This window comes from Agelaius tricolor, unplaced genomic scaffold (genome assembly GCF_023055355.1).
Source record: "Agelaius tricolor isolate 1412-34295 unplaced genomic scaffold, bAgeTri1.0.p SCAF_18, whole genome shotgun sequence".
In the NCBI taxonomy this organism is placed as follows: domain Eukaryota; kingdom Metazoa; phylum Chordata; class Aves; order Passeriformes; family Icteridae; genus Agelaius; species Agelaius tricolor.
In genome coordinates this window covers 18,788,739-18,814,450 of record NW_027269278.1, presented here as the reverse complement: position 1 = coordinate 18,814,450, position 25,712 = coordinate 18,788,739, and the positions used below count along the sequence as shown (strand labels likewise).

General features: G+C 50.8%; 1 protein-coding gene across 2 annotated transcripts in view; it reads left to right on the top strand.

Moving 5' to 3' along the window:
- DPYSL3 (dihydropyrimidinase like 3) overlaps positions 1–25,712 on the top strand; it is a 28,243-nt gene that overhangs the window by 978 nt on the left and 1,553 nt on the right. Inside the window, exons 1-12 of one of the 2 annotated variants that reach the window (XM_071443692.1) lie at positions 6,811–6,971; positions 12,786–12,874; positions 15,117–15,301; positions 16,306–16,470; positions 16,660–16,721; positions 17,129–17,209; positions 18,286–18,354; positions 20,788–20,908; positions 21,595–21,751; positions 24,000–24,141; positions 24,488–24,658; positions 25,245–25,424. In XM_071443692.1, the coding sequence (XP_071299793.1) occupies positions 6,933–6,971; positions 12,786–12,874; positions 15,117–15,301; positions 16,306–16,470; positions 16,660–16,721; positions 17,129–17,209; positions 18,286–18,354; positions 20,788–20,908; positions 21,595–21,751; positions 24,000–24,141; positions 24,488–24,658; positions 25,245–25,424 (1,461 nt within the window). In that variant the 5' untranslated portion in view covers positions 6,811–6,932. Of the gene's footprint in view, positions 1–6,810; positions 6,972–12,785; positions 12,875–15,116; positions 15,302–16,305; positions 16,471–16,659; positions 16,722–17,128; positions 17,210–18,285; positions 18,355–20,787; positions 20,909–21,594; positions 21,752–23,999; positions 24,142–24,487; positions 24,659–25,244; positions 25,425–25,712 lie in introns of those variants that run through there. The other variant, XM_071443691.1, reaches the window with a different exon arrangement.

Genomic DNA, 25,712 nt, shown 5'->3' with positions numbered 1-25,712 from the left:
GATGATTAAGCTAATAGTGTTGCGTGAATATCTTGTTTGGGATTTCAGTGGTCCTGTGGCTGATTTTTGCATCAGGCAAGTAAGGCTATTCGCTGTTGTTGGTCAATAAGTTTGTTAGGAGCTGAACTTTTTAATAGCCATCTTAAAGTCACTCTTTTTCAACTGTGAGCAGGGGCAAACCTCCTCCCACCTCCCCATTTTTGAAGATGGAATAAAAAATCACCTGCATCGTAGCACAGAGAGGTGTAGTGGTTGTCTTGGCATTCTGCAGAAACCTCCACTTGGGTCTGGAGTGCAAACCCTGATAAACAGCAGACACTGGTGATCTGGAAGCCTAACCTCACTAGCATGAGCCTAGTGGAAGCACAGCAGTGAACTGTGGTAACTTGAGCTGTCTCGATTTTGGGAAAAAGCATCAGGCTGTCCTAAGTGTCCATTGTCTTCTATAGGAATGTCTAGCTAGGCAATGCTTAATTTGAGCTTTTTTCATTGCACTTTAATTTCTTCAACCTCTGCTTTTTGGTTTCTTACTGGCATGCTTTGGCATGTTTCTCAATTCATGTTCTCGAGCTTTGCAGCTGTTTTACAAAGTCTGGAACAAAATTAACATTATTTCTGTCAGTATCAACCTTGTCTACGTGGTTTAAGTAGCAGCTGCAGAACTAACCACTGCATTAACAATTTTATGCTGTTGCTTGTTGGAAAAGGAGCTGAAGCTCCTGACAGCCTGTCTGCATGCTTTGCTGTGAGCTTTTCTTTATTAGCTGTGCCAAAAATTCAAAAAGAGCCTTGTTCCCTTTTAAGGTCTTATGTAGACCCTTATCTCCGGTGTTTTGTAGCTGAGGATTTCCTTCAGCAGCTCCTCTCTTCCTGATGATTTCTGCCTCTAGATTTCTTCCTCTCAGGCCTTCAGCTGATAAGCATCAGAAGAGTAAGGGTCACTAAGTAAGTAACCCCTTTTATCTGTACATCTTGCCTAAGAGGGTGGGCACCTTCATGCATGTGTTTTTGTGTGTGCCTGGCTAGAAGGAATTGTATGACTTGGTATTGTGGCTTTCAAGCTTTGAGGTGACCCAGTATAGGACAGTGCAATGGGAAATGAACTGTGCATGCTGAGCCCCATTGCCTGCACAGCCATGGGGAGTTTCCCTGTGTTGGACTCTACAGATTCAGGGCACACAAAGGCACTTTTGTCAAGGCAAATTGAACTTTGAATAATTTCACAGATTAAGAAACAGTGAGAGAGCTCAAGTCATCTACTCTTGCCCAAGCAACTTGTTTATTAGAGAAGCTGAAAGTAAGAGACTTGCCTGTGCCCAGGACAGCAGACAGATCTGTCTTCTAATTTTTGCAGTGAACAGTTTACTGGAAGTACAACAGACCAACACACCTTGTTTGTTTGTTTTCCTATAATGATAGTAATCACAATTAAAGCCACAACATTTCTACAGGGAGACAACTCCGGTGAATAAATGCCGAGTGATGACATGTGGTGTCATGCAACTGGGCAGCATAATATAGACTCAGGCACATGGTCCAACCTTATTTTGTTTTATCACAAAGTCTATTGGAAGGACAAAAGCTCGGCTGTATATTGAAGTGTACTGAAGTCATAGTGGGGATATAGCTCAAAGCAGTTGGGAGCTATGCCTTTGCTCTGTCAGTGGGGGTTTGAGCTTTGCCAGTGGATTTAGGGACAGAGAGCGACAGGGACAGAGAGTGACAGTCATTAGCGTGGTGGCCCAGGGGACTACTACTGTGTGGTTATGGAGAGCTGCCTCTGTGGGCTGGTGGGCTTCCTGGGGAACAAGAGCTCTTTGCTCAAAGCAGGAGGTTAGTTTTCCCTGCTACTGAGTTCTGCTGCAGCAAGAGTTTTTGCCACACAAGACTTAAGATTTGGAGGAACAACACTGCGGGGCCAGTTTCAATGCTGATCTGGGATATTTGTTATTTTTAATAAGAGTGATTTAACTCGGTGCAGGTTTTCATCAGTAATAGCCATGTGGACTCTACCCTTCTGAAGTGTCTTGTAGTTTTCTCTGAGAGCTGTCAAGCATTTGTTAGCCAGAATGGATTACTGTGTTCACTTTGCTATCATGAAGTAAAAAGAGAGTTTCTCTGTAGGTCACAGACAGCACCCTGTGAATTCCTTTGGCCAGGATGTTCATGGAAGGTGGGTGATACCTGTACAGGTACTGGAGAGCTGCAATCCTGGGCATCTGCAGAGGCAACAGGGCTTTGAGGAGAGGGGAAGGAGCCTTGCACCTGGTGCCTGGGAAGGTCAACCAGAAGCCTGTGGAGGCATCCTCCACATTTCTCCTCAGTGCTCAGCCATGCAGAGACCCTGCATTTTCACCCTCCTGTGCAGTCACACAGGTAGGAGCACATGGTGCTAACCCCCAGACACTTGGTCCTTCCTGCTGCATGGTTCTGCAGCTTAAGTTGTCATTTCCAATGCAACTGGCTGTGGTTCCACAAACATGGGATTGTGGCTTCACCTCAGGCTGGGGCAGCTCTATTGGCTGGAGAGGAAGGGGAAAAGAAATGCAGGGGAAACTAGTGGGCAGTGAAAGCAGGCAAAAAGTTCGTCCCCTCCAGAAGACTGGGAGGAGCCAGTCCTTTGCTTTTTCCTGGTGTGCGTGATATCTAACTTGTGATACACCCTGGAAATACAGGCAGGGCTGCCTCAAATGGAGATCAAAGCTTGGACTAACTTGATCCTCTCTTCGTTTTTCTGACACTTGTAAAATGTGCTCTGACTTTAGCATTCAGCTTTTTGGTTTCCAATGCCAGCAATTTATAGCAGGAATACCAAGCCAACAGCAGTCTGTGCCTCATGAGGCAGCTTGGCACAACCTGAAGTTGCAGTTGTGCACTGCCTTTAGCAGTTTAAAATCCTGAATTTGTGGAAGGGATCCTAAAGCACTTCGATAGCATTAACACCTCAATATCACCCCATTCAGCATCTGTGTTTTGGTTTTACTTGTTCTTTTTATAAGAGAATAATTTGGATGTCTGTTACTTTTACAAACAATAGGAACAAATCCAACCCACTGAACTAGTTCCTACATAACAAATGCAACAGTTAAACTTGCATTACAGTTTGTGGAGTTGAATACTAAATATTCAGGTCTTTATTGAAAAAAATCCCACATATATGTGTTTGTGTTTTTTTAAGAAATCTGATGCCTGAAGCACAGCAATAAGAGTCAGTTCTTTGGCTGCTTGTGCTAGGACAGAGGTTATTGCCAGCACTTAAGCAAAACTGTTGAGTTTGTTATCCCACTCTCCTGTTTAAGAAGACAGATATTGGATTCCATGGGAGTTATGCAGCAGGGCTAGATTTCCAGAGAAATTGGGGATTCAGTTAAAGAGTTCCTGCTTGCTGCAAAGAGCTTATGTTTTACCACAAAACTTACCCTAGCATGGAAGTAGTTTGATTTTTCACATTAGCTTGTGGCAATGGTCCTTGGTTTCCTTCTGTCCTCACTCTCTGGGCTCTGGCAGTGGCTGGCCCCGGTGTGTGGGCAGTGCAGGGGTGGCAGGGATCTGGCTGGCAGGAGTGGCCTCTGGGGTACCTGGCCTCTGGGCACTGAGGTGCCAGGCCAATCTTGCTCTGCCAGGGTTTTGATATGATGGTGCCAGTGTTATTTGGGCTGATGTGGTCTTGAAAACATCATGCTCTTCTCAGGACATGTTGTTCACTATGGAATTTGTAAGCAGAAAAGAAACTGGGTTTTGCAGTCAGGTATAAAACAGATAGCCAGCTCCACATTGACACAGCCTGTTTTCAGCCTGCTTGAAGCAGATATTTCCAGGAACATGGCAGGGGCTCTGGGTGTGGTGTGCAGGAACTGTTCTGGGGGCACAGGACACCCCACTTTGGTGAAAGGATGGTGTTTCTGTCCCTTGGATTCACTGCCTCTGAAGTAAGTTAACCCCTGAAAACTCATCTGCTAGGAGAGCAGAGGGGATGGTTTCATGCAAAGAATATGTATGGGAGGAGGAGATTGTGTGCATGGGGACAGGCTGGCCTGGCAAATCTGCTGAACATTATGACATCTGAGCCCAGATAGTTCCATGGTGATATCCACTGAATGTTGGTCGTGCTGTATAAGAGTCATTGGTCATGGACTCAGGGTGGTGGGATCTGCTTTTTCCCTTTGCACTAGAGTTGGGTCAGAAGCCTCCTGGTCCCCACAGAGGGGGTTGAGCCAGGCTGCTGAGCTTTGGTGGGCCACAGTCGGAGCTGCATTTGTTTAGGTGCCAAAGTCCTTGCAGCAGCACGCGCCTTCTATTCAGTGTTCACACCACTAGTGCCCCTCACCCTGCTCTTCTCTTTTGTGGCTCTCCACAAACACCTGGAGCCATGAGGAGCTTTTGAGCTCTGAGGATTGCCATTTTAAGTAACTTTCAGATTGACCATGCTTCTCATAGTGGATATTTTAAAGTGTGTGAGTAGCGCCTCATACACTGCACCTGGAAGAGATCCTATGGAAAAAGTTTTTTTCTGTTTTGAATGTTTTGGGCCCAGGGCAGGGTGTTTGATTGTATTTGTGTGAGTGTCACATAGCAACCATGAGGAAAGCACATCTCTTCAAACTAGGGATCTGAAGTCACTGTGGCTGGCCAGCATCCAGGGGGCTGATTCAAGCTTGACTCTTGAAACTGTCCAAGTGTTGAAGTCAGCAGCATCTGTATAGTCATTTATCTATTATTAACTAATTAACTGCTGCTCTTTCTGAGTCTAGACAAAGTTAATGTGGCACCACCAGGCATGGGAATACTGATAAACTTTCCAGAAAATGTGTGAGTGAAGTTTTGAGAGGTTTGGTGATGGGAGTTGAGGCTGTTTCTCACCTCCCAGACCCAGCCAGTCTAATTTCAGTAGAGACCAGGACCCATTCTTGATGCATTGCAGTGTTGTGACAAGAACAGTGTGGTCTGGTACCTGATCTCCCCACAGGCTTTTGGTTGCAGAGGCTCTGGCACAGCCCTGCTCCCCCATTCACTGCCTGGTGCTTGCAGACATCCCCTGCCCATGGATCTGCCATAGAGGGGAAGGTTTCCAGCCATCTCTTGCTGACTACAGGGGTGCAGCAGCTCACCAGCAGTGGCATAGTAGCTGGGACAGGGAAACAGGAGGGCCAAGCAGCCCTTACAATTTTGTCAGTATTCTCACAGTCCAGGTAGTAATAAGTAAGTTGTTGAGCCTCTGCTGACTTTGACTTCAAACTGGTGAAAGGTTTTTGAGTTTAGAATAAACACAAATTCAGTAAAACTAGTGTGCAGAAGCACACAGAGTAACAGACTCAGTGGGTAGTAAAAGCTTTAGGCTGGGTTACTGCAGAGCACATGGTACTGACAGTCCACGCTGCTGTCACTCACTTCTCTCAGTCAAAGTTGGCTGCAGTGTCGGGGTTGTGCTGTGAGATGGCTCTGCCTGGGCACACACTGGTGAGCAGGGTGCTTGTCAGGCCCCTGATGCCATTGTTAGGTTCTAGTTCAGAAAGCAAACTGGAGGGAGGGTTTGGGTGTTGGTCACCCAGGCTTGTCAGATGGCTTGTTTTTCTGCCAGGAAGTAGAATTGGATTTACAGCAATGTCCTTGCCAGGTGTGGCTGTAAAATTTTCCTAGTGGAGCTGCCTGGCAGCAGAATCTGTAGGAGCATCTTTTGCTGATGGTGTTCAAAGCTCTGTGCAAGAGTGGAATTGCAGCTGGCCTGGAAGAGAAAGCAAGGTTCAGGGTGGCCATGGGTCTTACGACCTGCTGGCAACACAGTGGATTGTGGCAAGCAGGAAAGAGTAGAAGATTTGTCCCATTGTGGTACAGCTCTTGCTGGCATGGTCCTGGCCAGCTGTGGGCCAGGCTCAGCATCGTCTGTTTCAGTTGTTTGCTGAGTACTTGCAAACAATTCCACCATTTAAACCTTCTACCAAAGTCACAGCAGAGAAAAGGGAAAAAGTCCTTGGAAGAGTCCTTGCCAGCACTTGTAGTGTTTGCGTCGTATGTAGGATTCCTGGAGCCCGATGTGTGGTGTATTTTATTGTTTTTTAATGCTTCCAATTCTTGTGCATGTGAAAGAAGGGCGAGATGATGCAGGTGCATTCCAGCAGCCCAAGACAGCCTGTTCTGTTACAGACCATGTTCATTCTACTTGCCAGTGCTACATGGAGAGTCTTGGCCAGCACAGAGCCCTGATTGTGGCCGCTCCCGTGGGCCATCCCTGCAGGCTGGGTTGAGACGCAGACTGGACGCCGTTGGTGCCTGGGCTGGTATCGGTGCTCGTTGCCGGTGCTTGTTGCTGGTGCTGGTGCGTGGTGTCAGTGCTCGTAGCCAGTGCCCGGTGTTGGTGTCAATGCCTGGTGTCAGTGCTCATTTCTGATGCCCAGGGCCAGTGTCGGTACTTGTTGCCGGTGCCCAGGGCCAGTGTCAGTGCCCAGTGTCGGTGCTCGTTGCCGGTGCCCGGTGTTGGTGCTCGTTGCTGGTGCCCGGTGTTGGTGCTCGTTGCTGGTGCCCGGTGTCGGTGCTGGTTGCTGGTGCCCAGGGTCGGTGTCAGTGCCCGGTGTCGGTGCCCGGGGTCGGTGCTCATTGCCGGTGCCCGGTGTCGGTGCTCATTGCCGGTGCCCGTTGCCGGTGCCCGGGGTCGGTGCTCGTTGCTGGTGCCCAGGGTCGGTGTGGGTGCTCATTGCCGGTGCCCGTTGCCGGTGCCCGGGGTCGATGCCGGCACCTGCCGGGCCGGGCGGGGCGGGGCGGGCGCGCCCTGCGCGGGGCCAGGCCCGGGCGCCCCCTGGCGGCGGCGGGCGGCGCGGTGGGCGGGGCGGGCGGCGGCCGTCCCGGTGCGGCGGGTGCGGACTCGGTCTCGCCTTTGTGAGAAGCGGCGCGGAGGCAGAACGGGTGGCGGCGGCGGGTCGGGCCGGACCGGCGGTACCATGTCGTACCAGGGCAAGAAAAACATTCCGCGCATCACGGTGGGTGCGGCGGGCGGGGCAGGGCGGCCCGTGGGGCGGTGGGGAAACTCGGCGCCGGCGTCCGGCGTTGCGGGTCGGAGCGGGGCGGCGGCGGCGGCGTGCAGACAAAGAGCCGCCGCCCGCGCAGGTGTCCCGGCCCCGCTGGTGACCTGTGCTGGGCAGGACCCGCGCCCCCGCGGGCGCAGTGCGGGCTGGAGCGTCTGCGGTGGTCGGTGCCCGGCAGTGCCCGGTGCCGGTGGGGTGTTCCCCCGTGCGGGGCCAGCCTCCCGCCGCAGGGCGCTCCCCGTGCTCGATGCCCCCGCCGAGCAGCTCCTCGGTCTCGCCGTGTCAGGTGCGGCGGTGCCGCTGCAGCGCTCCGGGACCCGCCCGCCCGGGAGAGGCGGCGGCCGGTGGGTTGGCCCTGGAGCTGCGGGAGCCCCGGTGCCAGCGGTGCCCTGCCGTGGCGCTCCCGCTGCGGCTCTCCTGCTCTGATCTCTGCCTGGCAGCTCTGCTCCGGGCGCGCCCTGCGGAGGCCGCCGAGGGCTTGCTTCTGGGAAGGCAGTCTGGTCTTTCATCTTGTTGGCTTTTCGCTGGCTTCATTGTAGCTCCTGGTTTTTCTATTGAGGACAGTTCTGGCTCTCTGAAGAAAAAGGAAAAGCAAAGCACTCGACTTCCATTATTCTTTTTACAAATGTGAACAAAATGCTCTTAAAGAAGCATTAAGATCTTGACCACTGTAAAGAGAAATTCCTTTGTCAGCCTAGATTCAGATGCTTTCACAAGCTTTACACATGGCTTTATGGCTTTACACATACTGCCTTTTCTGTATCCTTAGACCACAATGGAGACACCCCAACTGCTGCTGCAGGTGGGATTTCTCCCATTCTCTGGGGCTTTTTCTTTATGATAAGCCTAATCAATATGCAGGGCTTGTGCCTGCTCCTCTGGGATCCAATGGCAGCTTTCTCCCCTCAGTGGTAACAAAATCTTCCAAGCTGCTTGATTTATCCCTATTAAATCCTTTGCTTTTTTCCTGAAGCTGAAAATGCTGCACTTCTGTCACCTGAGCAATGGGCAGGTTGGGCTTTCATGAAGGATGTATTGGAAAACTGGGTATTTGTACTTCCCACCAGCTATGTTTCAACTGCCTAGTGTTTCTGGAGATGCAGAAACAATCCCTTCTGGTTCCTCTTGTACTCAACAGTGCTGCAGTCAGTATTTGTAGTCGGTTTCTGCCAGTAACATCTGAAAAATCAGAGTTTGCCTATTGTATCTGTTTGCAGCAGTTTCTCATCTTTTCCAGGACAGCCATTTTAGTGGAGAGGCCAGGAGCACGAGTGAGTGGTGCATGTGTTAGTGCGAGATAAATTTCTGTGCAAATTATTCCCAACATGAGTTGTAAAAGCCTGGTCAAAAGCTGTATGTGACAGGCAAGACTGTAGTCATTGATGGAAGGCTGGGAAGTACAGGCACGGCTGTCAGTTGCGCCATGGAGGAAACACAGGGAGGGGAGGTGAGCCAAAGCTTTGGCTTTCTCAGTGATGGCTCCATCAGCCTGGTATGGATGTGTTGCTCCTCCCTGTCTCGTGTTGTGCACCATGCATCAGAGACCACTAAACATCCTATTACTTTTTACATGTGTGCTGATTCTAGGGTGCCCAGCTCAGGAGAATAGCAATTTCAGATCTTGTGTGTCTGTTGAGAGACTTTTTATTGGTTCCTTTTCTTTAGCTGTTTGGAAAGGTGATCAAAATATTTCCCCTCTTGCAGTATGTTTTTCTGCAGGAAGAGAGGTGGAAGACTAAAATCTTGTCCTGATTTTACAAAATACCTGTTAACAGAACTGTTGGTTGAATCAAAATTACTCAGTCTTTGTGCTTTTGTCATAAAATCCTTTCCTAGGCCAGGTAGACTGGAGATCCCATATTTTTTCTTGGTGTGAGCCATGCCCACCCCAATTCCCCTGCTGGAGCCCACAAATATCATCTGTGTGATGTCTCTGCCACCTCTGAAAACAAGGAGGTGTGTATGGTGTTGGCCAATATGGTGTGTCAGGTACACATGGGGCAGAAGGCCTCAGTTACTGACTAGACGGGTTTTGTGAACTGGTAGCTGTCAGTATGTCATTTCTAAGCCACAAGCCATAGGGAATCACAGTGTAGCTGGCAGCTATCTCTCCCTATGACACTAGCCAGGGCTTCTTCCATGCTGTTGTGTGGTGCATTAGTAAGGAGGAACCATAAGCTTCTGATGAAACACCTCTGCAATTAGTGTCTCTGCTTCTACCAGGGAAAAAGCAGTAAAACTGTACACCTGCTTCTGTGCTCCCCTAATTATGCCCTTGTGCTTTGTAAATGAGGTGAGCACTGTTCTTGGCTGGGTTCAGCAGCCTTCTGGAAGTGCTGCCTACCTTTTTTTCTGCAGCATCACTCTGAAGACCACCTGATACTTTGGGATCTCAACATGACCAGATGATGCTTAAGGGCATCAGGAGCAGAGTGTGGGCATGAGGGAATGGATAATGGGTTTGAAAGCTTGATCCCAAATGCAAACGGGCAGAGAGACAGGGAGAGTTCTGCATAAAGGCTTACCAGCATGGAGAGGTGTTGAGGGCTGGTGGCGAATCCGGCAGATTTTGGCAGAGCTGTGCTGGAGGGAAAGCTCCAGGCTTGGCCTCGTAGGCATCTCTTGTGCCTGAAGGCACCAGAAGGCACCACACCGGTGGCAGAGGAGCTGTCCCTGGCTGCTTTGGAGGCAGTGTCAGCAGTGAGGTCAGGCCAAGGGGCCTGGCAGGTCAGTGCCAGGGTGAGGCAGGGCTGTGTACAGCACAGCATCTCGTGCTCACGGCTGCTTTGGTGCCCTGTGCCCGAAGGCTGTGCTGGCACTGGCTGCTCCCTCCCTGGCCAGGCCCCATGGCTCCTGCTGCAGGAGGGCTTTTCCCTCTGCTCAGAGGCTGATGACACAGCCTGACACTGGCTGGCAGGAGCTGTGGTGGGTGTACAGAGCACAGTGAGCCCTGATATGGGAACAGTGCATTTATTGTGGTCTGGGGCTGCTCTGCTAGCATGCACTGAAGAAGCCTGGCTATTAAGTCAGACTCATTTCCTCATAACTGCTTCATTCTCTTCCTTTCTTCTTTCCCTGCCTCTTGTCACCTGGGTGCACTCCTGAACAGTGCCAGAGCCTGTAGGCATGTCATTTGGATTTTCTTCATTCAATTTAGTTGCCTTTTTTTCTTTGCAGTCAGTGGTTGGTGCTGGTGCAGTCCCTTCGCTGTCGGGTGGGCACGGTGGGTTCTAGCAGTGCCTGATCTCCTGAATGGATGCCTTGTTTGTGCCTCAGCCACTGTGGATCTCTCAATTTTGTGTACTGACAGTTAGCACTGAGCAGCCCTTCACATCTACCGCAGAATGACCTCTTGTGAGTGTGGAGCAGGCATATTTCTTGAGCTCATATTAACCCTTTATTCAGTAATTGTCAATGGGACAGTCTCCTGCACCTGTGCTGCCTCTGCCTGACTCCCTTGGCTTCCTCCAGTCTGATGTGCAGGGAAGGGCAGGCCAGCATCAGTATTTGCTGATGTTCCCGCACTCTAGTGAGAACCAGCTCCAGGAATTCAAGAAAGCAAGTTGGAGAGGGCAAGACAAAAAAAAATGGAGGGCTGTTAGTACATTTGGGCAGGGAGATTTTTTTGTTATCGTGTGTGTGCTCAGGGCCCTCAGCCCCAAAGCTGAGCATCGCCCAGCATGTGCCCCATGGGCAGAGGCGTAGCACAGCTGTGCTCTGGCCCAAGCACCTGGGGCTGCCAAGCCAGTGCACACCAGCTGTCCTTGTGCCCCAGCTGCTCCTGAGACGCGTCTGTGCTGCCCAGGGACACCTGGCTGTGGTCCCCAGGTCGCTGGTCAAGATCAGGATCTCTGTGTGCTCATGGAGTGCAGGATGTCGAAGGGGCTGTGACGTGCCCTTGCTTCCAGGCCCCCGTTAGCGCAGTTTGGGCACGCCTCTGCCCGATGTGTTACTGGGGTCAGGGGAGAAGCGGGGCTGCCCGCGGGTCTGCTTGCTGGGGAACCGGAGCAGCTCAGCGGAGCGCTTTTCCTGGGGGAGGAGAGGCTCCCTTGGGCTGTGCTGGCGGGGAGGGTAGGAGCCCCCTCGCCCGGGTGCCGGCCGTGTGCGGGCAGCCCGCGGCCGCTCCCCGGCCCTGTGCGGGGGCTGCGCTGCGGCGGCTGAGCAGGCGCCGGCATTCCCCTCCTTTCCCCACCCAGTTCCTTTGTCTCCGCTGCGTGTGCATGAGATTGCTGTGAAAACGCACGCGGGGCTCTGGGCTTTGGCTACTGCCGGGATGCAGGAGTATTCTTTGCATCCTTCTGTTGACAGAGGGATGCAAATTCCCACTATGGTGGCGATACTTAAGAAATGGCCCCAGGGGTGGTGGGTGGAGAGCAAACCCATTTCCCTGCGGAGCAATTAACCATGCCACAGCGTCACAGGGTGAGGCTGGCATGTGAGCGCTGCTGAAGGCTCTGGTCGGCTCTTGTCCAGGCTCAGACTGTGGAAAGGGAGTGTATTTACGTGCCAAAACCTGGGCTGTGAGCAGCAGGGGTAACAGAGAGGAACAGTAGGGTGTCATTAACAGCTGAAGAGTTGTTGGAGGTGTTTTAAGCAGTCAGGTAGACAACATGTTCTCTGGCACAGCAGTTAGCCAATGTCACCTGAATCCACGGCAGGCATATGTGAGATCAGGTGGTTTGCCCCTCTACTGCCTGCAGCTGCTTGTGCAGACTTGTGCAGGTAGAGGAAGGTAGGAGAGCAGGACCTCAGCCATCCCAGTTCCTCTGGACAGGGTCTGTTTCCCACAGGACAGTGCCCATCCCCTCCCATCAGTGTATGCTGAGTTGTCTGGTCCAAAAGTGTGAATGCAGGAAGAGCATAAGGACAATTCTGGTTGGGGTGTTCCTCTGGTGTCTGGCTGTGCTCCTATGGAGAAGGCTGCTGGCCATTTTGGTCAATAGAAAGGAGAACAGAAGAGGTGGTAAATCATGAGATTGGAATGCAGTCTAGTGCCTTCTGGTTTTTGTATAGACCTGTGAAATGCCTCAGAAGCATTACCCCAAGCACAGCAGGAGAGTGACAGATTAACAGCTGGTTGCTTGTCCTGTTGGTGGTTTTTGCAAGGTGGTAACAGAGGAGAGAGTAACTTGTCTTCTTTAATGCAACTTACTTTACATGGTGTCATTAGAGACATGCCCTTAGTACAAACTTGCTCTAACTGCTGATGTGTGGCTCATGCTGGCTGCCAAGTAATGTGCATAATGTCCCAGCGTAGGAAGCTTTTGACTTCTCTCTATATTTTAGGGAAGCATATTTGCTGTGTCCCCAGTGACTCTCCCCTGTGCTCAGTCTGCCTCGTCGGTGTTTCTGGCAGCCCTTCTCCCCCTTAGAAACATCTGTAGGAGTACGACATTTTCAATCCTTGCTCTCGTAGTGTTGTTTGGAGTGTTGACACAGGTCCAGTGGCCCTTCTGCAGCATCAGTGGTTGAGGTGAGCAGTGGGAGAGCACCTGTACAGCGTGCTGAGAATCATAAAATCATAATATATTAAGGGGTTGGAATGGACCTTAACAGATCATGTAGTCCAAACCCCCTCTAGTGGGACACTTCCCACTAGATCAGGTTGCTCAAGGACTTAACCAACCCGGCTTTGAATACCACCAGCATTGGGGCATCCATAACCTCCCTGGGCAACCTGTTCCAGTGTCTAACCACCCTCTCAGTCAAAAGTGAATGAAGCATGTGTGGTATGTGCTACTGACAGCTGCTGTGCTCTTCCCTTTTCAGAGTGATCGTCTCCTTATTAAAGGAGGGCGAATAGTCAATGATGACCAGTCATTCTATGCTGACATTTACGTGGAGGATGGCCTCATAAAGTAAGTATTTGATTTCTATTATCTTCATCTCCTTTTAAACCAGCTTCAGGTTGGGTGGTTATTGGCTTTTTGTGGGTGTGGTATGTGCCCAACTTGCCAAGCAGTAAAACCTGATAACCCTCTCTATTCAGAGGCTCAACTCTCTGCAGTGTGTGTAAGCACATGCGTGATTGTCTCATGTGTTCTCAGAGGAGCTCCAGCGACTGAATTGCAGTCAGGCTTGTGGGATTGTGATACTGCGTCCATTGTACAGCAAAGTTGTTTCTGATTGCACCAGAACAAGGTTTATCTTTGACTTCTCTTTTGCCCTGTGCTAACTGTATTAGCATGAATGACCCCACACAGGATGCTGTTTGTTAGTGCTTACAAGGATAGTGCTGTGCTGCAAGTCATCTGCATCCTTGAGATTTCCAGGAATTGCAGGGAAACCTCTGGGTTCCCCTGGCTTCTCCGTGTATGTCTCAGAGCTGCAGGAATAGCTCAGTTCTTTGAAGTTTGCCATTCAAACTTGGCAAAGGAATTGTGCTGGGGCCAGCTCCACACTGGGTGAAGTGAAAGAGCCATGATAGTTTATAGCCCTGAGATTTGAAAAGGCATTGCTTGCTCTATGGTAACAGTTAAATATCCAACCTTACCAGGGTGGTAGATGCTAAATATCCAGCAGCAGATAAATACTTCAAGAAGTGTGATTGTATTTTTATCTGGTGGACAAGACCATTTGTGATTGACAAGTGCTTGTACACAGGCAGGGATCAGAGCCAGCTTCTGGTGTTGCTGTGGTGCATGCTTTCTGAGTATTCATGGGCAAATCACTGAGCCTCATCTGCAGCCTGGAGGCCACAGAATTTCACTGCCTTGGGAGCTAAATGCTCTTACAAGTGAATTCTGCGAAGAATACAGTAAGCAATTAAAAACCTTTTGTGATGGATTCATCTCCATAAAAGCAATAGGAAGAGCTGCTGATTTATTGCTGTGAGGACAGTAAAGTGAGCAGTTCTGTCCACAGAAATTTTGTTACACTAGGGAAAAAAAACCTGCAAAGTAACTCAGCTTGAATGAAATGCAAAAATGGAATTTGTTTCTCATTTTTACCTCCCCAGTGTGCCAAGGAAATCAGAAGTTTTCCACTAAAACCAACTTACCTTTAATCTTGATTTATCAAGGAGCACTGAGAAAGGCTTGATGAAAGTAGGATTTCTGAAGGAAAATATTTGAAGGCTGAGTTGAACATATGGACACATAAAGGGCTTGAGGGAACAGGGGCTGAAAAAGGGAATGCTGAGGTTCAGGTAACTTGGCCTGCAGGAGGGCTGGATACGTCAAGCTGTGCTCGAACAGGACAGGATCCAGAGCACTGTAGTTGTGTATTAGGTTACTAGTGCATTTTTGCTGGAACTCTCTAGATTTCCTGTTTTCAGAAGACATTTTTAGGTACTTGTGATTTTAGCTGCCTTAACTACAGTGAGGCCCTGATGATAGCAAAGCTGTTCTTCAGGGTTGCAGAAGAGACAAGGTGAGAGGGGGAGGACTGTGCACTTCTTGGGAAGATGGTGAGCCCGGAGCTTGCAGGTTGTGCCATGAGCCCAGCAGGCTGCAGCCAGTCTATCTGGGCACTTGCTGAGCTATTTCCCAGCTCCCAGGAGTCCCTTCACTCTTGGGACTTCGTGCTGTGAGCAGCATTACAAGTCCCTGATAAGCCCTGAGCTGGTCTAGCAGCTGTGGCATTACAGTGGAAATCATCTTTATCTGTAAGTAAGCTCAGACTTGATCCTTACTTAAGGTGGGCAGAAGGACGGGAGACAGGAAAGATTAGGGGTGTAGCTCACTTGGCAGCAGGGCTGGTGTTGGGTTTTGTGAGCGTGCACCCTGGGTGAGCAGTTAGAGCTGCTATGCTGAAATGTGTGCCTGTTTCCTGAGCCTGAATGGGATGAGGTGTCCTAGGCAGGTTCTCGCCACGCACTGCAGAGATCACCATGAGACCAGGCTCCCCAGCTACCCCAACCCAGTGTGTGCCCCAGGCAGCAGGTGCCATCCGAGTCACCCGCAGAGCGGCTGGACAGATGGCAGCCACCCCTGAACTAAGCACAGCATAGGTGTAAGCAAGCCAGACAATCCTGAATGGGGTGTTCCTGTTGGCAGGGAGCTGCCCTGGCCGTCCCTGTTCGGAGGTTAAGGGAGCTGTTCAGAGGTTAAGTTGTGGCAGGTTTTCCTTTGTGACAGTATCTTGGTGTGATCTTATCAGGCAGATCGGAGACAACCTGATTGTTCCTGGAGGGGTCAAAACCATAGAAGCCAATGGGAAGATGGTGATCCCTGGAGGAATTGATGTCCACACTCGCCTGCAGATGCCATACAAGGGAATGACCTCTGTGGATGATTTCTTCCAAGGAACAAAAGCAGCTCTGGCTGGTGGAACCACCATGATTAGTAAGTGCAGTAGGCATGGCCTGTGCATGACACCTCCCAGTATTCCTGCAAGATCACCCAGTTCTTTATTTCTTAATGTACTTTTCTCAGTCTTCTGTGTTTTCAAAGCCCATGACAGTGTGTTCATATTTTCTGTGATCTCTGTCAATGCAGTCTAGGGAGTAAGGATTGGGATGAATCTTTTGATCCTTAGTAATGATGAAATGATAGGACAGGAGATGTGCATAGGACCCCTTGGCCTTGGGGATCCTGTGTTCTGCAGTGCTTGTCTGCAGCCACTCTTGCCTCTGGGAGCCTCAAAAAGGAGCAATGGCATAACTTCTCTGTTAAATAACAGTAGGGCAGCATGGTGCTCAGATGGCTCTGAGCAGAGGAACAGAGCAGTGTGTTGGCATCCCACACTGCTCAAAAATAAACAGTGCTAATGAAAAAGGAGAGGGAATTCTGAGGTCCTTTCCTGGAGGATGCTATGGCTGTGCACTGGTTTGAGGTCCAGGTGTTGTCCTGTGCAGTGGTTACAGTTGTGTGCACTGCAGGGTTTCTTGGGATGCAGGAGCAAGTGTTGATCCTTCCAATAAAGGGCTGAGTTCCTTGTCCTCCCCCCACCATTTTTCCTTCCTCTATGCCAAAACCAAAAATGTTTTATGAAATGGTCTGTGGCGAAGTGTGGAGATTCCATGCTGTGCAATTAAAGGTGCATTAGTGTTGCAGTGTGGCAGGAGGCTGTGTGCTAATGGGGTGGGATAGGGGATGGGGAAGGACAAGGCTCTCCAGCTTTCAGACAATTTCTCCGCAGAAGCATGTAAAAACCCCAGATCCTATGCCAGAGGCCATTAAACAAAGGCTCTGTGCACTTCCCTGCCAATAAATGCACTTGAGGAGGCAGGCATGTTGTGCAGGCGAGCTGCCCTGAAGCGGTTGAAGAGGCCAGCCTGGGGCGGTGAGCTGCCAGGCCACGGGGCAAGGGGAGCCCTTGGCCATCCCTTGCTGTGCTGTCCCTGCAGTGGATCACGTGGTGCCAGAGCCGGAGTCCAGCCTGGCCGAGGCGCTGGAGCGGTGGCGGGAGTGGGCTGATGGCAAGGCCTGCTGCGACTACGCCCTGCACGTGGACATCCCTCGCTGGAGCGACCACGTCCGGCAGGAGCTGCACACCATGGTCCAGGAGAAAGGTTTGTGCCTTGTGGCTCCCTGCCTGGCCTTAGCCAGCCCTGTCCCCTGGCCAGGGAGGGCAAGAGGTGGCTGCGCTGTTGGGCGCCTGCAGGGTTTTGTGCCCCACAGGGCGGCTGGTGGGGAGGGTGGCCAGAGCAGGCAGCCTAACCTACCCAGCTCACCTCTCTCTCCTCTCTGCCCTGCCCCAGGTGTTAACTCCTTCATGGTGTACATGGCCTACAAGGATTTGTACCAGATGTCCAACACTGAGGTGAGACCCCCCTGCACCGCCATGGTTGTGTTGATTCAAGGAGCAGTGCAGGGTGACAGCCATGGCGGGCATGGGGCAGCTCATAAGGCTGGTACCTATTGCCCCTGGCCAGTCCTTGCTGCTGCTCACCTCTACCCTGGCTGCCTGTGCAGGGCTGCTCCAGGCTGTGCTGTGGGCTGGCTGGGCTCCTGCACTGCAGGTGAGGCACAGGTCGTGTGTGGAGATCACCAAGAGCATCTGCTGGTGACTGCGTTCTTCAGAGAGCTGGTCCCTGCACAGCCAGAGCTCTGCCTGGCATGGCTACACTGGGTCCTGCTGCTGCCAGGGCTATGGGTGGAAGGGCCATGAGGGGTGCCAGGGCCGTGGGCAGCCTGCTCACTAATAATTTCTTCTTGTCTCTCTTTTAGCTGTATGAGATTTTCAGCTGCCTGGCAGAGCTGGGTGCCATAGCTCAAGTTCATGCAGAAAACGGGGATATAATTGCACAGGTAACTAACTACTTCTGGTATACAAGAACTAAAAATTTGTATCAGGCAGATTTGGTGTGGGGCATTAGTAAAATGGCTCTGAAGCTGGACATCTTGTGCAAGGTGATATCTTTGCTCTTCAGCAGCAATATCAAAGTTAGCAAGATTTTTTGTTGTGAATACCATGTGCATAAGCGAATGTGAAATAGTGCATTAGCAATTACCTAAATGGAAGTGAGTGTCCATCAAGTAGGATATGTTTGCTGTAGCTGCCTTCAGTGAGGAGAGGCAGAGACCTTTGCTTTGCACATAACAAACCAGGAGAGGTAAAGTCCATTGAGAACTGCCTTGGCAAGAGAGATTTTCTCCCTGTAAACAAACAGGTAGCTAATGAAGCTGGATTTACAAGGCAGATGTTCTGAGGGACATGGTTGAGTGATCAAGTGGGTAGTGTGTATTGGCCTGCTGTGCTGTAATTGGTGCTGGGTGACAGAAGGTCCAAATGTTTTCAGTTCTCATTAAGACGCAGAAGACATTGCTCAGTTAAGCTCTACAACTATTTGTTTTTTTCTCTCTCTTGTTCTTGGGAGTTGAAGGAGCGTGAACCAAGAGGTCATTCTTTGAGCATCTTTTCAGACTACAAGAATTAGTTCTTGTTTGGACTTTTTAGAGCTGCAGTGCACAGTTGGATGGCTCCTTCACATGAGAACCGAGTGGTCAGAGGAATTGTATTTGCCAGAGCTTATCTCTGTTTTAGCACCTGCCTAATCATAAAATGCCCCAAAATTACTAATTAGTAGCACTTCACAGACCTGGGAACTGGAGAGGATTGAGAGTTTTGTAGGCCTGTTTTGTTGCCACATTGTTCTTGTTTCACTGAAGTGGTTTAACTCAGTGCCTGCCCTCCCACTGCCCCATGTTCCCTCCTTCTCTTTCAAATCCCTTGAGGGTACAGCAGCCTCTCCCCATGCTTGGTGGTCCCACAGGACATAGGGTGTTGATGGTCCTGAGGGAAGGGCTTGACACAGAAGGGATCTGCTTTTTTGTGGTTGATAGTTCCAGTCCTGTAATATCCCTCTGTTCTTCTGATGTCCTAGGAACAAGCCAGGATGTTGGAGATGGGAATAACAGGCCCTGAAGGCCACGTGCTGAGCAGACCTGAGGAGGTAAGATGCAGAGGACAGCTCAGCCTTGCTTCACTGAAGAGCTTTCCCAGTCACAGTAGGGCTCAGTGTGTTCAATGGGGCCAAGCAAGCATCAGGGCAGGGGAGAGTGTGTGTACATCCAGGGGTATCCATTTGTACAGGCACTGCTGCCTTTTTCATCAGCAGCCCAGGAAAGAGCAAGATGCATGTTTGTGACAGACATTTCTTAGTTGTGCTTGAGTTGCCCAGCAGAGACAGAAGCCCTTGTTCTGAGTCTCACAGAGAGGAATCAATCAACCAAAGTGTCTGTATGGCTGTAGCAGTCTTTGAGGCTGTTTTGGCAGCATTTGTCTTATATAGGTGACTCCACAGGTGTGAGAAGCCTAAGAAGAATCTACTGACGAGTTTTAGAATTCACTGTTCACATCTAAGTGCTGACAGATTCCAGCCTTTTCCTCCTTTATATCTGCTTAGTCTCTAAATTGTGCTTCAGAAGCAGACGGATGAAGACATTGTTTGAAGGAGTGGGAGGGAAAGAGAAGGGGAATTCTCTGGTTACAATTCATTGTCAGAACACTAATGAGATTACTTCTAATTTTAGCTTGTATGGATTTTTCTGTTTGGTCCATTAATATGAGTTGAGTCTAATTTTAGATAGGTTCCCTTCACATAACTCCCTGCTGAGAGGTGCTTTGACTTCCCACAGCATGTGAAAGAAGAAAACAATAGGAATTTGGTACAGTAGCAAAGTTGAGCAGGGAAGAACAGGGAGAGATTTGTACTTCAGGTCCTTCTGAAATAAAATCAGTTGGCTTAAATTAAAAGTGTAGGAAGTTGGCTGTATTTGGGCTGGTAACAACATAAATGGCCTAGTGTAACAATAGTATTTACTCTCTTTGAAATGCAAGAGTATAAAGCATTTTCCTGCACAGGGAAGAGTCTCAGTGTCAAACACAGTGGCTCAGAGTCCCTCTTATTTTTATGATTCCAACCTGTTGCCACTAGTTGGCAAGCTGAAGTGCAATTACGGGAAGCTGTGGTTGTGCCCAGATTTGAGAACTGTCCTGTTACCATAAGCAGTGCAGATCTCATCCAAAGCCAATAAAACATTGTTAGGTGTTTGATCTTGAAATGCCATTAAAGTATAAGGCAAGTGAGAATAGTGCAAGGCTGTAGATATTATGCATTCAGCCAAATTCAGATCTCATTGCCTTTGAAAATAAACAGTGTCTTTCTTCCAGAACATACTCTTCCTTGGAAAGTGTTAGGCGGAGCACAAATGACCCTGCTACTGCATAAAACCTGCAGACAGATGGCAAAGCATTAGGAGAGTGCTCTGTGGCTGTTCTCTGTCCTGGAGGGACCTCAGTGGGGGTTAAAGGCATGTTCTTCTGTCAGGTGATGGTGGTGCCTTGGTAGGGCAGAATGATGCAGCTCCAGATGGTAACCTGCTCTGAGGGTATGCAGTGATGGCTGTTTGCTCCTGTCCACATGCTAAACCCCATCAACTACTACAGCCCTAAGTATGGTGATAAAAAATCACTTCTTGCTTAAATTTCTGTTTAAAGAGTCTTTAAGAAGAGAAAAAGCTCTTTTCACTGTACAGCAAATAGATCTGCAGAAGTATGAGAGAAGTGCATGTGTGTCTGGATGCAGTGCTCTGCTTCTCTGCCCTGGGACGTTGCAGCTGGCATGGTCCCAGGCATTGCCCTGGGGGCTGGATAATTGTGTCTTTTTAAGGCTTCTGTTTTGAACTTTCTCAAGCCAACACTTGAAGCCAAATGGAGCTAACACTTGGAGAACTCTGGGGCTGAGCTCAGGCTGAGCACAGGCTGATGTAATAGTCCAAAGATATCCCTCCTGGTGGAAATCTACCCTCCACTAACAGCAGGACAGTGAGATGGGGCGGCTGTCAGCAGGCTGGGGCAAGCAGAAGCTGCACTACAGGATGGCCAGGCCTCAAACACAAATTGCCTGCCAGCGTGCAGCCCTCTGCACCCTGCCATGGGGGTGACAGGGGACATCTGGTTAAACCTGCTGCAGCTGTAGGACAGCCTGGAGCAGGGGAGTGCTGTGACAGGGTGGACCTTGCCACTGCCTGGCAGCAGCCTGCAAGCTGGGCTGGGCAGCAGTCCCTGGGCTCCTTGGGCTGTCGTGAGAGCTGGAACCAGGCAGTGGAAAAAACAGCAGATGCAGCTCTGCTGCCCCCTGAGCAGGGTTCAGACAGTGCTCCTGTGCCAGGCATTGTGCTGCTGTAGCCTGCCTTTGGGCCAGGCCCTGGGGAGATGGAAACTTCCCCCCTCAGGTCTCCCTGATGGAACTGCCCTGGGGGAGTCAAGGGTAAAAGCGAGGGCACAGGGTGTCCGCAGCAATCAGTGATGTGTTGGGAGTAACAGGGCCTTGTCCCTGCCCAGCCAGTGCTCCTCTGCAGCTGTGTGCCATCCTCTTTTCCAGCTGGAAGCAGAAGCTGTCTTCCGGGCCATCACTATTGCCAGCCAGACCAACTGTCCTCTCTACGTGACTAAAGTGATGAGTAAAAGTGCAGCTGACCTCATCTCACAAGCCCGAAAAAAAGGTGAGTGGCAGCTGGTGCTACACTCAGCCCTGCTGCTGCCACCAGGATGTTGGATTATGCGGTCCTCATGTCCTTGTGGTTGTTTTGCCAAGATCAGCACCGTGCTTCAAGTGCTGTCTAGCGCTTCCCCTTCTGCTAGGGAGCAGTTAGCTTAGGAGCCTGCCTGACTTGTGAAGGGCAGGGTGACACTGCAGCAGGCCACATGGAGACACCTCCTGTTGACAGTCAGGTAACATCAATATGTGGGGCACAGGTAGGAGCAATGTTTTAAACACCACAGTTTGTCTGCAGCTGTGAAGGGCTCAATGAGGGTACTTGTTCAGTGCATGTGGGTTGAGCTGCTGTGTATAGCTCTGGCCTCCCTTTGAATTGCTCGCCCCTTGGAAGTGCTTGGGTGCCTTTTCGGGCGGCTGGGAGCTCCATTTGTCAGTGGTGCTGGAGCACAGAGATGCCCCACAAGTGCAGGCATGTGCATGGCTCTATTCAGTGGGCTCTGTGCCCCTGCCCCTGGAGGTGTGAAGGGGGATTCTGGTGCATGAAGGATTTGTGCCCTTGAGCAGGAGGACCCTATGGTGATGGCGTGGGTCTGGGCATTCTCAGGATATTGCAGGCTGTTGGTAGTGCTGTGGAGCAGAGCCTGCCACCAGGCTCCACCTAAACACTGCTCTTTCTGTGCCCTTCTGCAGGCATTGTGGTGTTTGGTGAGCCCATCACGGCCAGTCTGGGCACTGATGGAACACACTACTGGAGCAAGAACTGGGCAAAGGCTGCAGCATTTGTGGTCTCTCCGCCACTGAGCCCAGACCCAACCACTCCTGACTACCTTAACTCCCTCCTGGCCAGGTGAGTGACAGCTCTGCTGGGGGTACTGCTAGGAGAAAGTGGACTCTGGATAGGGAAGAAAGAGGTTGGTCCAGCCTGAACCACTTCACTGTAGGTATGTAATTAACTCAGCAGTGAAATGGCTCTGACCCCAAGCCATGTTGGTTTGTCCTTAAGAGTGGAGGGAGGACATGTTAAGCTTAACATCACTAATGAGAAAAATACCAGTAGTCATGAACCATTTTAAAAGCCCTGAAGAAGACAGAGAAATGAGGACAAGCTAAAACAGACTTGTCAACGGAAGGATTCACTGAGCTGGAGAAGTGGGGAATGGATGCTTGAATTGGGATGCTGCACCAGCATGGAGAGCATTACAGGTTAGACAGGCTGCTAGGAACCCCAGTCAAATACAAAGCAGATATATTCACACACCTATACAGCTGAGCAGTAGCAGAGCCTGCAGAGTGCAGGAGACCTTCAGGAGCAGCTCCTGCACATCTGGCTGGGATGGCAGGTTGTTTTTTCATCCTGAATGCAAGAGGGTAAAGAAAGGATTTTGTGAAAACAAAGACAAACCAAAAAAGCACTTAAGCAATTTGCAATGACCTTTCACAGTTACACTCCATTCTCTCACTGGCAAGGCCAGCGCAGCAGCTGAGGACACTGAATGTTTCTGCCCTGTCTGTGTGCCATGTGTCCATCCCCCTCCACTCTCAGCCCATGTTTGTACATCAGTTGTGCCTGTGCTGCCTGATCTGTTAGCCAGGGGAATGGCTGACACTGAGAGGGCTGTAAATGGAAATGTCCTTTGAGGTAATGCTGGAAACATCTCTACCAAGATGAACAAGGGATGAGGGGTCACTAAGAGGTGTCTCCAGCAGGGCATGTTAGGATAAACCTGGGTTGTGCCAGAGTGGAGATGGTGTGTCTGGGTGTAAGAGAAGTGCCAGTGCATTTGCAGTCTGAGTATGCAGTTTACTCTGCATTTTCCATGAGGTGTTCATTTGTCAATGAACAAGAGACACCTCAGCGCATGCTGGATGTATTATATAGGTGCAGGTCTTCACAAGTGGCAAGGAAATGTGAGCCGAGCTCCTGAACTGGTTTTCTACTCCTTACCTTCCACTTCCAATGTAGCCCAGTACTCAAAGAAGACACAAGCAATTCTTGGTCCCTGCAGCTCATAGGTGTCTGTCCTGACACCTCTGCCATACCGTTTTCTGTGAGGCTGCAGCAGGAGGAGAGACTGTGAGGTTCCAGCTGGGCTGGATGGCTTGTTTGTCTCCAGCAGGAATCATGTTGTCTCATCGTTCTGGGCCTCTGTCTGTACAGTTCATCAGACATATGGCAGAAATGGTCAGAGGAAGGTGGAGATTACCAGTGGATTAGAGCAGATTTGCAGCCTCAAGGAGAGTCACTGTCTGCACTGTTGAGGTGCTTGAGCCCCCTTGCCTCATGCAGGCAGTGCTGGGAGCTGGCCTGCCTTGGTCTGCTTCCTTTTGCCTGGCAGCAATGACTTTCCAATTACTGCCTGTCCAATGTTTCCTGAGGACCGAGCAGCAGCTGGATGACTTCAGGGAGCCATGGACAGCTGCTTGCCCTGCCTTGTCTGTGGGCAGCTCAGTTGTCTTCCTCATACCCTGACCCATCCCACTCCTAGGAATCTCCTCCGTCCAGGTACCCCTTTGGGCAGAGGGTGGCGAGGCCTCAGTGAAGCAGAGAGCTGCTTCTGGGCACTCCCAACTCCCTCCATCCCAGTGCAGCAGGCTTTCATAGGGTGGGGGAGGACTGTGCTAGCCCTCAGCATGCAGGAGCTGTCAGTGCACAATGCAAGGGCTGGATTGTGCAACTGGGAGACAGCCCTGGAGCAGGGAGGCCTCTTCCTCCCTGTGTGGCAGAAGGGTTCTCTCAAGCAGACCTGACAAACTGCCAGAAATGGAGTCCAGTAGGAAAGGACATCTTCTGGCCTGACAAAAGACCACCATGTTCCCGAGGACCTGAGCTGTTGGCTTTTCCTTTGTGCAGGATGCTGTCCATGCTCGGGTGGGTGGCACAGCATGGCAGAGGTCTCTTGCCCCCATGTGACACAGCTGCCCCAGGGGCTGGGTCAGGTGGAAGTCTTCAGGCTGAGGGACTGTGGAAATGAGGGTGCAGAGTAAAAAAACTGAGCTGGGGGCTGCTTGTGGCCAGAGGAAATCCATATCTGTCATGTCTCTGTTGCTGTCTGACTGCAAACGACTGACAGTGGGTTTGTTCCACCCCTCTGCAGTGGTGATCTGCAGGTGTCAGGAAGCGCCCACTGTACCTTCAGCACTGCGCAGAAAGCCATTGGGAAAGACAACTTCACAGCAATCCCAGAAGGAACCAATGGCATAGAGGAACGAATGTCTGTCATCTGGGACAAGGCCGTGGTGAGAGTCCAACCAGGGAAGGGGCAGAGTGGGAAGAGGTGGTTGCCATCTCACACACCCATGCTGCTGCCCCATAGAGCTGGGCACCCAGCTTGTTCCCTCTCTGGCTTTGAGAGTCAAATCAAGCTGGGGCAGGAGAGGTGGCTGTTGCAGGCTTGGGGTGAACATCCAGAAGCTGTAACTGTGCCCCCAGTTCTTGGTCTGTCTGGCACTAGCTAGTAAGATCAGCCTCAGAAGCTTGGGCCCAGCCAGCCAGCGCCTTGTGTGGGAGTGAGGAAGGTGCTTCCCAGGGCTCTTACTCAGCCTTTCCCCATAGATGGACTTAGTTCTCTTTGTGTGTGTGCAGGCCACTGGAAAGATGGATGAAAACCAGTTTGTGGCTGTGACAAGCACTAATGCTGCCAAAATCTTCAACCTGTATCCACGAAAAGGGAGAATAGCAGTGGGCTCGGACAGCGATCTGGTTATATGGGATCCTGATGCAGTAAAAATCATCACAGCAAAAACCCATCAGTCTGTAAGTCCTCTGCTCTTCTGTGTGAACCCTGGAGGGTGGCGGGTGAGTAGTTTTGTGCCTGGCTGCTGGGAGCCTGGAACTGTCCTGCTTGGCTCTGAGGAGGAGGGACTGAGCCCAGGCTCTAGGCAGTGCCTGTTGTGACTAGGGATTGAATGTCCATGAGCCCTAGGCACATGGGGCTTTTTTCCCCCTGCTTGAGTATTCTTCTCCTGACCCTGGCCTATGCAGGTGGAAAGACACACATTTCTCCTTACCTTGGTTCCTCTTCCAGGACAAATACTTTTCCTGGCATTGCCACAGTGCTTTGTTTGTGCCTTACCTCAAGCCTAGGTCCTGCTTTGTCTGCTCTGGGAGTTCTTCCTCATGCTGAGCTTCAAACCAGCAGGTCCTGGTTCATGTTGGGGATTCTGGTGGGCTTTTACTGTGATGGGCTAGTGAGCTACAGGAGGCCTCTGAGCATGCAAGGCTTTAGGGGTGTCTTCTGCCTGCATTGGTGACTCCAGCAGTGAGGTGTGGGGACTGACCCACCCTGAGTGGGCAGGCAGTGCTCTTGTCCCTCTTGACCATCATCCTGGGGTTGCTGCAGGTGGCTGAATACAACATCTTTGAGGGGATGGAGCTCCGTGGGGCCCCACTGGTTGTCATATGCCAGGGGAAGATCATGCTGGAGGATGGCAACCTGCATGTGACCCAGGGGACTGGACGATTCCTGCCCAGCAGCCCTTTCCCTGACTACGTCTACAAGCGCATCAAAGCCAGGAGGAAGGTGAGGAGGTGGGGATGCCAGGAGACAGAGTTGGGTTATTGGTAGCCCAAATTGCTCTTAGTAACTGGTTGGTTTTCATTTGCTGTTCTTGCTGGACCCTGTAAGCAGTGCTGCAAATTCCTGGTGTATTTTGAATATACAAAATAACTGAGGCTTGATTAGGGAGCCCTTTGTGTTAGTGATGTGCCATGGTGGAGACAGATGCTCCTTAAGGTTAGCAGTGGTAATGTCTCTCTTCATCCTATCCTGCTGCATCAGGAGTCTGGAGGGAAACACTGTTTAAAATGA